The sequence below is a fragment of the Clarias gariepinus genome, chromosome 8, assembly GCF_024256425.1.
Source record: "Clarias gariepinus isolate MV-2021 ecotype Netherlands chromosome 8, CGAR_prim_01v2, whole genome shotgun sequence".
NCBI lineage: Eukaryota > Metazoa > Chordata > Actinopteri > Siluriformes > Clariidae > Clarias > Clarias gariepinus.
Genome location: NC_071107.1, coordinates 14577625 through 14594827, shown reverse-complemented (window position 1 = coordinate 14594827; position 17203 = coordinate 14577625). Strand labels below are relative to the sequence as shown.

The 17203-nt window shown below is 39.3% G+C and overlaps 1 protein-coding gene across 2 annotated transcripts in view; it reads left to right on the top strand.

The window, feature by feature from the left end:
- The first annotated feature begins 505 nt into the window (after window positions 1-505).
- Window positions 506-17203, top strand: part of vcla (vinculin a) — a 51620-nt gene continuing 34922 nt past the window's right edge. For both annotated transcript variants that reach the window (XM_053501868.1, XM_053501867.1), the window contains exons 1-2: window positions 506-855; window positions 15173-15243. In XM_053501868.1, coding sequence (XP_053357843.1) covers window positions 688-855; window positions 15173-15243 — 239 coding nt within the window. In that variant the 5' untranslated portion in view covers window positions 506-687. The remainder of the gene's footprint in view (window positions 856-15172; window positions 15244-17203) is intronic.

Here is a 17203-nt window from a genome sequence, read left to right as displayed (position 1 = left end):
GTGGTTACAACTGTCGCCTCGCACCTCCGGGTTCTGGGTTCGATCCGGCCCCTGGGATGTGTGTGTGGAGTTTGTATGTTCTCCTCGTGCTTGGTGGGTTTCCTCTGGGTAGTCTGCTTCCTCCCACAGTCCAAATACATGCAGATTAGGCTAATTGGCATTCCCAAATTGCTCATGGTGTGAATGAGCATGTGTCTGTGGCTTGCTATGGTTTGGCATCCCAGCCAGATACGGTCGAGACGAGGCGTGAGTGAATGAGTGATGTATGTGTGAGTCCTCTGTGTGTAACTCCAGGTCGGCCCATGTTTGGGCACAAGACATATTACGTTGTTTGTGAAGCACTGGCGCCCTTGGCAAGGTTGAGGGCGGGGTATACGAGTGCGTCAGCGCGGACCAATCAGAGCTGCGCCCGGGAGCTGGAGCGTCGGCTCTGATTGGTTGGGACGCGCTGTTACTTTCTGGTTGTGCGCTGGCTTGGACTCGGCGGGGGGGCGGCCGCTTCAGAAGCCGTCAGTGTGCGGAGGAGTGACCCGGGGATTTCATGATTACCGCATGACGGAGAAGAGCCGGGGACTGCACGGGTCGGAGGGTTGTCCTTGAAGCAGATACCGGGTGGATTGTGAGACAGTGTTTTTTTTTTTTTTTTTTTTTGCCAGTTAGAGTGGAGAGAATCTTTGCGATTCCAACATGCCGGTGTTTCACACGAAAACCATAGAGAGTATCCTGGAGCCGGTGGCTCAGCAGATCTCTCACCTGGTCATCATGCATGAGGAGGGAGAAGTTGATGGCAAAGCGATCCCCGATCTGAGTGTGCCCGTGGCCGCTGTGCAGGCAGCCGTCAGCAACCTCGTGCGGGTGAGAGACCCTGGCTTCAGCACCATCACGAATACAAACAGCGCTCTAAATACTGCACCTGACTTTCCTGTTCATGGCTCATTCGTGCCAACGTTCGTAAACAGTGCATGACAACTTTGCATGTCTCGTGCATTATTATAATCATCGTTAACATAATAACCATCATCATCATCATCATCATCCATATGCAGGACCATATGCTGTGTGTTAACTTTAGATTATTCGGAACAGACCATTGGATATGCCTTTAAAACTTGACAGTAGTGGAGACTAGTAGTTTGCATAGTGGTTTGCAAGGGCATGTGCTGTCAGGGTGTTGGTATTTCAGATCAGAATCCCAAGAAGGAAATCCCAAACTAACCATATGGCATTAAAACTTGACACTAGTTCAAAGATTGATAGTTTGCAGAAATAATCTAGGTTTAGATCGTCTTGGAGAATGTGTCAGTAGCACATTCCTACTCTGAAGTGTATGATAAAAGCAGAGGGATTCCCTGAAGCCAGTCCAGTTTCCACTGCCATTTCAGGCTTCTCGTCTTATCCTAATATACTTGGTGTAATATACTGCATTTAGACTTTATAGCTGTACCGAAACACTCTCTGGCCGTTCGGCTTTCCTAAAGTGCTATACCGTCATCGTCTGACAGTTCAAAGTGTCCAAAGTGATTTGTGTCCTACAGTCTCAGGATGGTCTTAAGATAGATGCTGTCGCACTTTTGGGAAACCCAAGACAGACCAGTGAGCTCATCTATTCACAGCAGCGACACTCATTTTCTCTTTCCCAGAAAACAAAATCATTAATTCCCCAAACATGAAGCCTGCTTTTTCTGTATTTGCCAATTATGCCCACAGCAACAAGATACGCTTTGGTTGGTATGCCCTCCTTTCGCTCTAAAAAGACTTACTGTGCTCACTTGTACATGGAGTGAGTTAAATCAGCACTCTTCTGTTAAAGTGATTAACCTCGCTTCACCTGGATTAAATGTGTGAACCAATTTCTCCTCAGTTTTATGTCTTGAATATTAGGTCCAGGGGTCTGGTTGTATGGCATTGCAATTGTAATGGTTTTAATAAGGTATATGATATAACAGTTAGTTCCAGTCCACTTATTTTATGGGGCAAGTGCCATTCCAAGAGTGCTGATCTTAAATACAACAGCACCGCTACATGTCACTGCCTGTATTACACAGCTTGTTTTTTTCTTCATTACAGGAAAGTCCAATTCTAGTAATAATTTGTTACACCGAAGTAATTACAGCACTTTCTTCATGCTTCCAGTCAGTCTGTGCATTGTACTCGAACACATAATGTTTTATTCAGTCCTTGGTTGTCTATTCAGTCCTTAGAGAAATATTTTCATTGACGGTGCTAATATAAATGAAATGTTTGGTCATATTGTGTCTAAAATGTGAGTTAGTCTGTATCCATTTCTTGTTTATAGATCTGTTGTATAAAAGCAATATTGCACGTGCGAGAGTGGTGTTGTATTACATATCAATACTCTGTGATTACGCCCTTGGCATGAAGATGCAGGTAGTCTCAGTCATGCTGGTATTTAAACAATGACCTTGTACACATGCAGATTTTCAAGGGCTGAAAGAATACTGACACTCACTCACTCATCTTCTATACCGCTTTATCCTGTATTCATGGTGGCGGGGACCTGGAGCCTATCCCAGGAGGCTTAGGGCACAAGGCAGGGTACACCCTGGACAGGGTGCCAATCCATCGCAGGGCAAGAATACTGACACATTTGCTGAAAATTGTGCATCTGAAAACAATTTAAACGATAGTATTGTAGAATCTGGTCGGTCAGAAAGTGTTGGCTAATTTTACTGTAACAGAATTGCTTCGATACCAGTTTCAGCTGTAAGTCATATGATGAGGTTTATATTAACACACAGCATGTGGACCTGATGATGATGATACCCAGCTGATATTGTTTTCTATATCGTTTATATATTTCATTTAAAAATCACTTTCTAAAGTCTTAAGCTGGTTTAGGAATTAAGGATGCTCCACATACTATATTTTAAGTCTAATGATAAATAAATGAAAACAATTTTGAAAAACGTTCAATAATTTATAGTCATTTTTTCCCCAAACTTGATAAAAAAATTTATACAAAAGATTGATTTCAAGCTAATATTAACATTCGATTTAAATGTATTTGTGCTAAATTGTGTCTGTGGTATCCAAAACAAAGCAATAATTTTGAAGTTTTCCCAAGAAGGTGAAGCATGACAGGTTTTTTTCTGTCTGTCTAACATGGTTAATTCACGCACCAGCTGGTCTGGATGTCCGGTATTGCATGGTTTTTCTTGTATTTTATGGAGAGGTAGGATAGTACTATCTCAGCAGCTGTTCAAAAAGATGCATCGGCAGGCTTTATGTATATCAGAGAAGACAGATACAAGATTTTTCTTTTACTGTATATTTAATAGTGTCTTTCGAATTAGGAATCAATGCAAGTAACAATGCACTAAAAGGAAGTAAATAGGTAAAAAAGAAATGGCAAAAATAACTGTACCATATGATTATAATAAATAATGCTGAAGACTGACAACCTCCCTTTAATTCAGGGAATACGTTTGGATGTTTAGGGTGTGGTGTTAGAAATAAGCTGGAAGCACTGTGGAATACATAAACACAGTCCTTACTGTTGTTTCTAGAGCAGCTTTTTACAAACACATGGCCAGATTGTGCACTCTTTCACTCCTACGCCGGTTTGCTCTTTTAGAAAGACTTCCATGTCTTTCTTCCCCAGTGTTTTTAGACTCAGCCTGCAAATGGTGTGCTTATATAATACTGTCCTGCTGAGAATGTACGCTTCTCCTAGAATAAAATATATCGTAAAAATTGTGCCTGTTGAATCGTTATTAATCAGTAATAGACTGAGATAGGTAATAATAAGTCGGATAGTTTGTGTTGCATTGCATAGTACTGCATTGCATTACATTTTGAAGGTATAGTCTAAGCTGCGTGGTTACAAAAGTCCCTGCGTGGTACTTAAAATAAGGTCAAGATATCGGATGCACATCTCTACAAACCTCAGACTGCTGCAGCTGTCAAGGCCGTCATAATCTGCCAGACTGTAGATTATCTTGCGATTAGCACAAAAGCTGATCACGAAAAAGCATGAACATGATTTTGGCTTACTGTTTAACCCACTAGTGAAACAGTCTCTATTGTTCCACGGTGCTCTTTACCAAGTAAGCTCCTACAGCAGCATAATGAGCTCCTCCAGTAATAAAGTAATGGGGAGAAAATTGTCTAATTTATGTACTGACGTCACAAATAGGCAGCATGCCAAGTACTGCCTGCGACATCTGGGAATTTAAAATGGGAAGATGATTGGGAAGTAACACGCTCTCGCAATGGCTGGCTGCAGAAGGGAGCTATGCAGGAAAAGTGACTCCTTGCTTGGAAGGGAAAGACTCCGATGTCAGCGTCTTCTTTGGATACACACTCCAGCATGCCTCCTTCCCCCCCTACCATGGCACCTGTTCTGGCTAAAACACAGCTGAGTGCCTTGCGTTCAATATGCTCCTGAGGTATATCTCCGGTACACCCTTTGACCATCTGCACTCTCCATTTAAGCACTAGTAGACAGATACATGTAGTGTAAATGAAAACACTCCCTCTGTGTATAACTGTTGGGAATAAGGGTGTTCGGTTTCAGTGTAGTTTTTAAACTTATTAGCTTAGGACAACATGTGGTGGTCAAGGATCTTAACCACCAAGGATGCTTGGATGAACAAGAGATTTTCAAAGGAACTCACTGCTTTCCGTCCACCTTCACTTCACCAAGCTAGCTTTTTATGGCTTATAAAGAAGAGATCCCTCTTGGCCAAGCAGGAGTTTGGCACAGAAAACAGTCTGAGTGTCTCTCACTCCTTCCCCTGCCAAGTCTGTTAAAACGTATTGAGAGGCAAATCATAACACCAGGGTGTAAAGGGGGTGGAGATCTACCCCCCCTCCCCTTCGGTCCCAAAGTGGTAGACGCATCATCTGTAGCTTAAAGTTGCCTAATTCACTTGGAGCCTAGCCAGTTGGGCAACATTATATGTGAACAGTTGCTAGTTTGTTTTTAACTTCCACTGTTTGATTATAACTTTATACACTGTCTCTGGTGTTTACACACCGTCAATGCACTTTGAGTTGCTAAATAGGGAACAGCGTTGCTAAGTGAGACATAAGACCCTAAAGGATCCTGACCCCCTTTTTTCCCCAAAGGTAATTGAAGCAGTAATGGGGAAAAGACATAGTGACAAGTAGTTTAGTAAATACATCAGCCAGGTCTTGAACCAGCCACAGATCTTCTGCTGACCTGTTGATTATCTTCGTCTTCTCATGCACTTGGGTAGAGACAAAGTAATCAAGTTCATCTGAAAGTGGTTCACATATGAACAGTTTAACATTTTACATTTACATTTAGGCATTTGGCAGACGCTCTTATCCAGAGCGACTTACATTTTTATCTCATTATACATCTGAGCAGTTGAGGGTTAAGGGCCTTGCTCAAGGGCCCAACAGTGGCAACTTGGTGGTTGTGGGGTTTGAACCTGGGATCTTCCGAACCGTAGTCCAATGCCTTAACCACTGAGCTACCCCTGACCCCTTAACAGCATTCTCCTAGAACAGTTTGACAGCAGAATGCGATAATGCTGTTTTCAGAATTTTTGTAATTTAACAAAATATTATTCTCTGACATTCAGGGTTGTCTATGACAAAATGTGTCATTTAAAATCTGCTGTATAACCTAATTGTTTTAAGCTTTCAATATTTGAGCATTCCCCCATATCTAGGCACCAGATTTTTAAGCTTGTTTTGACCGGCCAATGGCAATGTTTCTTTCAGTGATGCGATTAGTGAAGAGATGATACTACCTGTGCAACACAGCGAAGGTTTAATTGTATTATTGGATTTTTGGAGAATGTTGAAGGCATGAAAAGGACATTTACACTCTGTTACTACTATTGCAGTCACTCCAGCAGGATGTGACAAGTATTCAACGCATAACATTCATGATTCATTCTGTGAAACTGCACATTGTGCAGTTTGGGTGTTGTTCATGCCCCATGTTGCATACTTACTGTAATAAAACAATGTGGGATACTGAAGTGTAAGCGCAGTGGTGAAGCAAAGAAATAAACTTACAAAACTTCAAACATGCACAAGTGATATGTATACTGTATAAGAGGCATGGTATGCACTGATGGTATGTGGGAAACTGTTGGTTAAACTGTGCATAATTGTGCTATGATAGGGAGTGCCATGTACCGAAGTGAAACTAAAACTGGTAGTGGAGGAAGCTGTTGATCTGTAATCTTTGTAATGAAAAGTTTTTGTGTGCAGTTTTTTCCTTGATCTAATATTCTGCCACTAGTTCCTATTTGACTCTATAAAATGAAAATCAAAGCTTGTGTTTGCTTTATTTTATATTACATCTCAATCAATATATTATGCATACTTAAATAACGATGAACACAACTGCAGGCTAATTTACCCATTGTGACAAAACAGTTAAAAGTAGGGTTATAACTTTTTTTTTTTATCACAGAAACATTCACACTTACATAAGCCCAAAATGTATAGAATATTTGTTATTTGTGCTTTTTGACACTCTTGTGACTCAAGGAAAACATGCATTAAAACATAGCTATCAGTCTCGCTTCACTTCAAGATCCAGTTTTAAAAAATCAAGTTAAAAAAGTTATCTCTATTTGCTATCAAACTGTTCATATATTATTTGCTTCAATGACAGAAAGAATTCCATAAAATTTAACAATAGGCCTATCTGGAGTTTATTCATAACTTTATTTAAGAACTCAAAGGGGAAGAATAAATAGTCTAACAATATAGACTTTAAACAAATTGCATGAAACCCCTACAAGTAGTGAATTATTCTTAAGTCATCCTTAAACGTAATAAAATTAGATAAAAGGGACAAAGTGGCATTAAGCTTTAATTTAACTGCAAAAAAAAAAAATCTGCTCCAAATTGTAAATCAGTCATCACACTATCTTCAGACTGATAGTGATGATCTGGTGTCGTTAATGCCAGCTGGATGCGTCTAGAATGTGTAACTTTATATCTGTGTAACTGGACTTCATGTAGCCTGATGTGTCTGCTATGTGTCTGATGGCGATCTAGCTAAAGTGTAATATTAAACTACTGTGTTTCTGTCTTCTGTTTTCAGCTCATTTATTTTAGTATTCAAACATTCTAAACTGATTGCTCTATAGTAGAGCTTTCAAAGGTCTTGGCATTAGAGATATTAATAGGTATTGGAACCAGCAATGGTTACACTGGTTATATAAATTGTAAACTCCTTTACTATGTTTAGCTGAAATATTCTAATAATGATTTGTAGTAATAATTGAATGAGATTGAGATTAAAGACTACATTTGTAGAAGTCTTTACTGTATATGCCAAGCTGGAAATTGTATAGTATATTTATAGAATAATAGTCAGTACCACATTTAAATAGTCAGTAAAACAAAGTCTACATACTACACTTAAATGTTTGTAATTTTTTGTAATTTTAACAATAAAAAACATAGAATATATTGTCTATAAATTTGTATTTTATATTTAAAAAAAGTTACAATGAAAGAACACATACACAATAAAACTTAAACAATCAAGAATATGTTTTAGATTTACCAAATTAGCTACACATAGCATTGCTGACAGTTTGGCACACTGATGGCATTCTCTTATCAGATTCATGAGGTAGTCACCTGGAATGGTTTTCAATTGCCAGGTTTGCCTTGTCAAGAGTTAGGGTGGGTACAGAGTCAATAGCCCTATTACTGCTACTATATCTAGTGTACAAATCCATATTATGGCAAGAAACCCTCAGTTAAGTAAAACGACAGTCCATCATTACTTTAAAAGATTAAGGTCAACCCATCCGAAAAATCTCAAGAACTTTAAATGTATTCCCAAGTGCAGTCACCAAGTCCATCAAACGCTATGATTAAACTGGCCCTCATGGCAACTGTCCCAGGAAAGGAAGACAAAGAGCTACCTCTGCTGCAAAGGATAAGTTTATTACAATGACCAGACTGAGATATTGTCGGTTCCCACTGTAAAGCATGGAGGAGGAGGTGTGATGGTGTGGTGGTGCTTTGCTGGTGATACTGTTGGTGATACAAAATTGAGTGCACACTTAACCAGCATGGCTACCACAGGATTTTGAAGCGACATTCCATCCCATCTGGTTTGCACTTATTGGGACCATCATTTGTTTTCCAACAGGATAATTACCCAAGAACAGATCTAGGTTATGCAAGAGCCCAGAGTCAGGTGATTTACAAACAGATTAGACACTGCTAAGGCAAACTCACCAATAAGGCAAAGCAGAGTCAAAAATGGAACAATTATATATATGTGTGTGAAGAAAAGAACTGGTGAACCATCTGGGCTTATTTCTAGTCAGAATGGCAGAGCTATTTCTCATTAAGATCAAGTGTGTTCAAATGTCCTGAGATTATGAATGGCAATAAGGGTTGTATAAGTGAGTGATATAGCTTGTAGTTTGTTGGCTATCAGAAGATTGAGTGAAGTGTAATTGGACATTTCAGCAGTAATGTGTTAACAAAGATGTGACAGTACTACCTTCAAGTGCACCCAGGGGGATGAGTACGCCTTTATGAAAAAAATGCTTTATGGTACAATAAGAAAAACATCTTCTGAACACTCTGAAACCTCTAACTCAAATTTTTCTTCTCTGTTGATTTTTATGTTGTTTTATGATTTTGATGTTTCCTGCAAGAAACCAGTATTAGGAAAATGCTGCCAGAACACCATTGTCATTGTGAGTTTTCCATCGCAATGGACTGAAAGGCTGTCATCCAAGATAGAAGCCCCTCCTCCACAATTGACACATTCAACTTTGACAGAATTTTGCAGCTGACCCCATGGAGGCAAAAAAGTCTTCTGGGGAAAGTTGTGACCTGATGTTTGGAGGAGTAAAAGTGAGGCATTTGACCCCAAGAAGACAGTACCAAATGTTTAAACATTGCGGTGGTAGCATTCAGCTTTGGAGGTGTTTCGCTGTTAGTAGAGCATAATAGAATTATGAATAAGTATGACTAACTCATAATTCTTTAGCATACTTCAAATCATCATCTACGTAGATAGTTGAAATGGATAAAGGGATAATTACAATGTAAAATGGATAAAGTACACTATGTGGATTATCTGCCAGGAAATCAACAAATTTAACATAACACAACCAATTCTGAAAAATCAGAAACTTGTTAATGGCTACCAAAAGTTTCTGCTACTGTAAGTATGAAACTTACTGAGGGACATTCAACCAATTGTAGGTGTCGTACAAGCTTTCCTACCAAGAAAAAGCCCAGTTCAGAAATACTGCCATGACATTCATGCACATATGCCATACACAGTATATTGGTTAAAGTCTACTGCTTGTGGAGTTTTATTCGATTAGATGTTATCATTGGTCAAAGGCAAGGGGAACCAGATTTTACTAGATTTAAATTTGAATGCTCAGATGTAAACTCTCCTATAATAATTCTAATAGTTATATAAAGCACTTTTAAATAAATTTAAATTAAGGATTTTTTCAGGGTTATATATGACACCACACCCTTCCTCTGTCTCAGTTCAGATATTACACATAGCACAATTTGCATGGAAGCTTCTGGTGTTGGACCTGATGATGAGTTTCCAGCCCTGACAGGAAACATCTGTGATCAGCTTTTGAGATAGTGATGTTTGTGGATGTACGTTGACTAATTTAACCTATAACAGCACCTATACATATGGGAAAAACCTTCTTTTTCTTTTTCTTTTCTTTTTTTTTTTTTTTTTTTTACAATTTTCGGAAGGAGTGGACATTAAATGCTGTTTACTGAAACTTTTCGAACAGCACTTAATGATGTCTCACAACAGTGTGGCTGATGAGGGAAGAAGCAGCTGGTGACCTTAATTGTACTCTCTCTAAATCCATTATCACAGCACTAAAGTGCACACATCAAACAGCCTTTTTCATTGAGTCTGCACCTTACTAATGCTACACCCTGTACATTTGCATCAATTATGCATTAAAGTGATCCATTATCACCTTTTTTAACATTCTTCTAGCAGTCTGTTCTTTATTGTCTAAAACATGACCCAAAGGTGGCTTGCTTGCAGGTTGGTGGAGAGCCTTTTATGGACCTTTGTTACGTAAGGAGGCTTCCTTTAAAGGAAGTGTGTTTCTTCAAGTCAGAGTAATCACTTAGAAATGCATTTGCAGCTTAAGAGTAAACAGCCAAGTAAGTTCGAGAAGAACTTGTTATGGAAACCATCATTGAAACAGAGTTCGTTTCTACATACCTTATTGCATACTCACAAATGTGCAGATACTCCTGTGGCTGTACTGTATATGTAGGCAGAAGTGTACTATACACACAAAAAAAGGAGATTAATGTCGCATGCACACCCTCATATACCATGAATGGTCATGCATTGCTCACATAGAAGATTAAGTTAATGCAGTCAAGTCAGAGTTTGAAACCTTCTCGCTTTAAAGTCATAAATAAGCTGGAGATGATCTTAGGCATTTGGGTGAACAGGTGTATTCTAAGCACTAACACTGAAAAGGTCAGGAAGTACTTGCTTATTCTTTTGGCTATTTCCAGAATTAAGGAATAGAAATGTCAGTTTTGTAGGTGCAAATAATCTTCCAGCAGTCACAGATTAGTCACAGTCCTTTTCCATAAAGGCCTTTCACATAGGACATGTGCCAATCAGTTGCAGAAACCAGAAATAATTCCTGCAGTGCTTCTAAAGCAAGCATTCTTCATCAAAGGTCAAAGAACATTCCTCAAAGAACAGCAAGCAGCAATGGAAAGCTGGGACTCAGCCCGAACTGACGGAACATCACGCTTGAGCTGTGTTTGCTGGAGGACTTTTAAGTGCATTTTAAATGGCTTTCATGTAGTGAAACTAAATCTGCTAATGGGCAGCTGCTCATTTGTGTTTCAGTACTGATGATGCACTTTACCACTATGAGGCTAGAGCAGGTGTACGTCAAACTCTTTAGTCATTTCTGCAATTAAGACTATTAACCCGACTCTTTATGTCGTTGTAATTTTGCAAAAAATTATTTTGACATACATTGAGCATTAAGTTGAACTGCGATATTTAACTATTAATTGGTTTAATTTATATTTAAACCTATTTATCTAGATATCTAGGCTACCACCAAATAACTGGACAAATTATCGCATTAAGAGAATGTTTGACAATATTTATTTAAAATTTTAGGTGATTGCGTGACGTTTGCTTGTTCTCCCCATTCTTTATGTGTTTTCTCCAGGTACTTCGGTTTCCCCCCACAGTCCGACAACATGCAGATTAGGTTAACTGTGTGTTCATGTGTGTGTTTGTGCCCTGCGATAGATTGGCAACCTGTCCAGGATGTACCCTACCTTATGTCCTAAGTCTCTTGGGATAGTCTCCAGGCCTCCGCCACCCTAAACACAGGACTTAATTGTGCTTATAATCTGCTTATAGTAATAAACAGATTAGAAATCTGTCTATCAATGAAACATGTATAATCATCAATATTATATCATCTTCATGTATTATTTTTTAAAACATTTATGAAGTCCTGAGTGCCATCGCTTAGTTATGCCGCAGGGTTTTTTTTCCAGGGGAGAAGCTGATGACTGCTTATAGCTGCTATGATGTAATTAATGATAACCAGTAGAACGTCTTATGTGAATGTTCTACAATGTAAAATGTAACTATAAACTGCTACAATGTGTAGCGTTTGTGTAAGATGCAAAAATACACTCCATTTTGTCCTCGAGTGCTATTACTATAAAACGATGGCCCAGTTCAATTTTCTACATTTTCATATTGGCAATCCTTGCTGAACCCAACATCTGCCAGCCAGGCTTTTGATGCCAAATTATGCAAAATATGACAAGAGTGATCTCTGTGGGTCGGTCATCAGCGCCAGAAGTGGTGCTGTCTCTATCTGTAAATGCATTACACACAGTTGACATGCCAGATTGCACACATGTGTAAAACATGGCCTGATCCTGTCATGGTGCCAGTCCTGGTCTTGAACATGATACCTCAGGGAGCACATATGTTTCTCTCATTATCAGAGCCTTGTAGAGAACACCCGCTCACAAACATGTTTACTGAAAGGAAATTAATCTCTTTTCAGAAAGGGAAGGTGTACTGTCACCTGTGTGATTTAAGAGTTGTCACTTTTATGTTTGTGGAAACACATGTTTTTATTATGTGAGTTCATTTGGAGTGTTTTTTGGTGATTTGAGTGCCTGTACCTGTCATATCAGCGTATTTGTGCTCTGATTGTTACTGTACTGTAGTTCTCACACACATTCTTGTTCTTGTTTTATCTCTAAACTAACTGTCCCATAAGCAGGCTCTGCCACCCAGGCCCCTGTGGGCTAAGAATATCTGCTGGGAATGTGGTCTTTGGGTCCTGTGTTCATGGGGATGGGCGAGGTGGAGGCCCCTGAGGAGGATGATCTTGGATCCCACCAGATTAAAAGAACACGAATTCAAATGAAGGATTTATATTAAACATGCTTATTTTTCTAGATGATACACTTTTTAGCTGGTATTGTTTTTGTCTGAGTTGGGCCGATTGAAACAGTTGCCACCTGAGCTGTGTGATCTTATCAAGACTTTGCTGACACTGTTGTCTCTGAACCAAGCAGGTTGAGCGGCATTCTGTCTATGTTTAGCATCTCTTGCTGTTTGTATTGGCATTTGTCCATTTAGTCCTAGCACTGGATGTGTGATATGCCTAATGTATGTGTGGGCGTTTGTGTGCATGTCTCTAGCTTTTTGTGAAGACTAGGAAGGATTGTCCTCATAATTGCTCACAAGAAAACAAAAAGATTGCAGTCACAAATTGGATATTTACAGCTTTTATTCACGAGGCACATAAATGAGTGAATGTGTGTGTCTCTTTGTACGGTTCTAATGTTTGGCATTTCTCCTAGAATGGAACCAAAATGGGCTTGTATACTCATTTACAATACCAGTCAAAAGCTTGGACACACCTTCTAATTCAATGTTTTTTGTTCTGTGATTTATTTTATACATTTAAGTAACATACAGAATTAGATAATTGAGTAACAACACCAACAGTTAAAGACATGAAGACATAAAGTTCAGCTGTTTTGGAGTAGTTCTTGCAAGAACAGTAAGTGAATTTGCAAAAAAAAAATCAAGCACCGTGATGGAACTGTCTCTCATAAAGACCATCCCAGGAAAACTCACCTCTGCTACAGTTGAAAAGAGTTGTTCATACCAGCTCCAAAACCCACCAATTAACAGCACCTCAGATTAGAGCCGTTATGAAAGCTTTACAGAGCATGCGTAGCAGACACGTCTCAATATCAACCAATTAAAGTAGATTATTGCATATTTTGGACGCCATCAGCATTGCTTTACAATGTAGAAAGAAATGAAGATGGAAAAGAAGACCATGGAATAAGAAGGTGTGTCCAAACCTCTGTGCTGTGGCCTTTGAGGAGGTACATCTCTCAAGCCCAAAGGCACCACGTGTAAACACAATCAATATCCATTTTTAGATCATCAGCTTGTGTTTAGATACTGCTGTGTGTACTATGTTCTTGTTTCTCCACCACTCTGTGATATGCTGAGATTAAATGTTGACTTCTTGCTAGGGTTGTGCCGATAGACGATACTATTGTCTATCGACGATAGTCTCGTCTATCGACGATAGTCAGCTATATGGACGATACAGATGTCGCCATTAAAAACCCACGTTTCAAGAAAAGGAATCCCGTGACTTGCCACGGCTGCGCACGGCAAGCTGTGAAAATGCCCTTCATTACCTGTATGGGGCAGTCGTGTTTCAGTCTGAAGTATTGTGTGTCTACTGAAGCCGAAAATGTGTTCTCTCTCCTAGTCACCCATTGACAGCAAGCGACAGAGCTCATAAACGTGTCGAGCTCAAACTGTAAATACTGATATGTATTAATTCTTCATTTTCTTCTCTCCTTCAATGATGATACTTCTTCGACGGCACTTTCTTCATTCAGTATAATTATTATTAGTAGTACTGCTCCGAATTTATTATTGTGATTTTTCCTTATTATTATTGTAACGCACCCGCGCGTGTGTGCAAAAAAAACTACAATGAGGTATGATATGTTAGCCTAAAACAATTGTTTTATTGTGTTTATGCGCTTTAAATATACACTAAACAATAAACACTGCCTTGTGCAAAGTGAAAGTGAGTTGTGCGTGCAACTTTTTGATCAAAAGGCTGATAAACGCGTGCGCAGATATGAGCAGATTTATTGATAAAACAACAGACATGAAATGAAAAAAATAACCACAAAAATATGTACTACTCTCTGAATACAACGCGACAGCACACAGAATCCCTGGGCTTTGACTACTATCGTGTATCGGCGATCTTACAGGCTGACGATAGGACGATATGACAATGGGCATTATCGCGCAACCCTACTTCTTGCTTGATCTACTTGTCCTGTGGAAAATGAGCGGATGGGTTCATGGCAATGTGGCCTTAGATAACAAAAATCGCTGTGTTGCTTTGGTATTTCAAGAGTTGTCGAATCAAGCCTTATGGTCTATTGGAACAGAGGAAAAGACTGTATTTGTATTGCTGTCACATTACATATTAATACTTATTTTTCATACATGTATATAAAAGTCTCATGCTTCATTTAGTATTGGCTCTGGCTTCGTGTGTGTGTGTGTGTGTGTGTGTGTGTGTGTGTGTGTGCTTTGATGAATAGGTGCGGTAGCTGCAGTTGAGGCTGTGTGTAGGTTTTGCTGATGGTCTCATGTCTTGTGGCTCGTGTCTCTTGGCGGCTTCCCAGACTGCTGCAGTGGAACTGCTCTCGCTCCATTCTGCACATACAGGGCCTTATTGTGTTCGGCCACTCCAAAAAAGCTCCATTAACAAGTGGTGACAATCTGCACGAGGCCTTCCACATGAGTGTGTCTAAACCAACAGAACGGAGAACCCCAGATTGTAGGGAATTGTGTTGTGCATATTATTTACAATATCAGTATCAGGGAGTATCTGATCCTTGCATGAGATGAATTTAGTGTCTAAAATTACTCGAGCCTCATTATTTTACCATCTTATAGTTGACTGAGGAATGTGATTCAACAAAAGAGTTTAAATCCACTTTAGAATGTTTGGATGTCTGTTTAATTGTTGTACTTTTCTTAGTTGGCTTTTGACATTGTCGTACTTTTGTTCTACTGTACTGTATATACTGACTCTTTTCCTTGTGTGTTCAGGTGGGGAAGGAAACGGTTCAGACCACAGAAGACCAGATAATGAAGAGAGACATGCCTCCAGCCTTTATCAAGTAAGCGCTGTAGTTCTCTCCTCCCTCCAGGAGAATGTACACTAGACTTATCTCATTCCCTATTTTTGTATCTTTCTCCCTCTCAATCTCTCTCTTTCCTTATTCTCTGTCACACACACACACACACATACACACACACACAGTTTTATAACCAATAACCGCTAATAAATGTGACATTGTGCTGCAAGAGTTTAAAAAATCAAGGTGATAAATGATAATGATTTTGTCTATTTACTGTTTAAATTAAGTGTACCAAGCTTTAAAACAACTTGTAAACATTTAAACAAATCCTTTTTTGGTACAGTTTCTGAGAAAACTGATAAATCATTAAATTTGAAGTAGCATTTCTCACCTGTCTTTTTGTACTTCCAGGAAATAAAAAAACAACATTATGAAGTCATAGTTTTATGTGTTTGTCATGCACATTGTCCCTCGTCAGTTCTGTCTGTCATGGCACACTCATACTCTCTGTTAATGCCACAGCGCTGGGTCGTTCAGGATGCATTACTGATAACTGCTATTGCATTATTGATGAATAATATGGATAAAAAGGAAAACTTTGCTGAGGTTTATCTCTGTGTGAAAGGAATTTTCAGCAACCTACGTAATTACCTCTTTACCTCATGGTAATTGTAATTAGTAATAGTAGCTCTATATACTGTAATTACAGTAGCGTGGATTATAAATGTGGTCCTCATTAAGTGAGCTTAAATAAGGATTAGGTGCCTATGTCTTGATGTGAGATTTTATATCATTATTGAACAGCTGCATTCGAACACATGATTCATTCTCTGAACTCAAAGTGGTACAGCTCTTTGTCCCATTTGTGCACCAACTATACAGTATTTGCTGCTAATTCTCATTTTCAACCTGCCCAAGTTCTTCCACACCACCCCACTTCTCCGCTCCTTCTACTAGCTGCCCGTAACAAATTCAAAAACACTGATGCTTGCCTACAAAGCTAAAAATGGCCCAGCACCCTCTTACCTCTCAGCTCTAATCACATCCCGCACCGCACCACTATCCCTCCCATCCTCCAGCACTGCCTGGCTGGTACCTAAATGTTCGTAGAGCTGAATCTCTGGCAATCTTTAAACGACGATTAAAGACCTATCTGTTTCTTCAATACTTAATAGTAGAGATAATCTCTTCTTCCTCCTTTCATACAAAAAACCCTTTCCAACAGTGTTTGACTGATGGTACTTAGTTAGTAACCTAGTAACCCAGTGTAAAGATCTACCCAATGACATAAACGTCATAGCACTTTTGTAAGTTGTTCTAGATAGGAGCATCTGCCAAATGTCTAAATGTAAATGTGTAGGAAATGTAACTGGAAGAAGAAGAAATAGCAATAGAAAAGTGCTCTATAAAGCTGCCTATCATGCATGCCCTGGTGATTCAGACTTCAAAGAAACTTTCCAGCATTGTTTTATCATGTTTTAAATGTATTTTCCCAAAATATGTACTGTAGTAAGGTTTACTGTGTTCAAATACACTATTTAAATGCACATTGTGGCTGACTGTACACTAAGTTAAGTTCAGGCTTTATTTGTTACATGTATTTTACTATACACTAAAATTCTTTATACTCCGCATATCCCAGCTTTTTGATGGTAGGCGGGGGTCAGAGCACAGGGTCAGCTATTAACGACCTAGCTCAAGGGCCCAACAGCGGCAACCTGGCAGTGCTAGGGCTTGAACCGCCGACCTTCTAATCAGTAACTCAGAGCCTGAACACATTGAGCCACCACTGCCCCTGTCCACTATATGGACAAAAGTATTTGACCAAACCTGCAATGACATTGTATCCAAATGCAGTGTATATACTTCATTATGGAGTTGGTCCCTTTCTTGCGGCTATAAGAGCTTTCATTCTTCTTGAAAGGCTGTCCAGAACATTTTGGGGGAGTTTTTGTAGAAATCCTTCATTCTGTAGAAGATTTATGAGGTCAGGCACTGA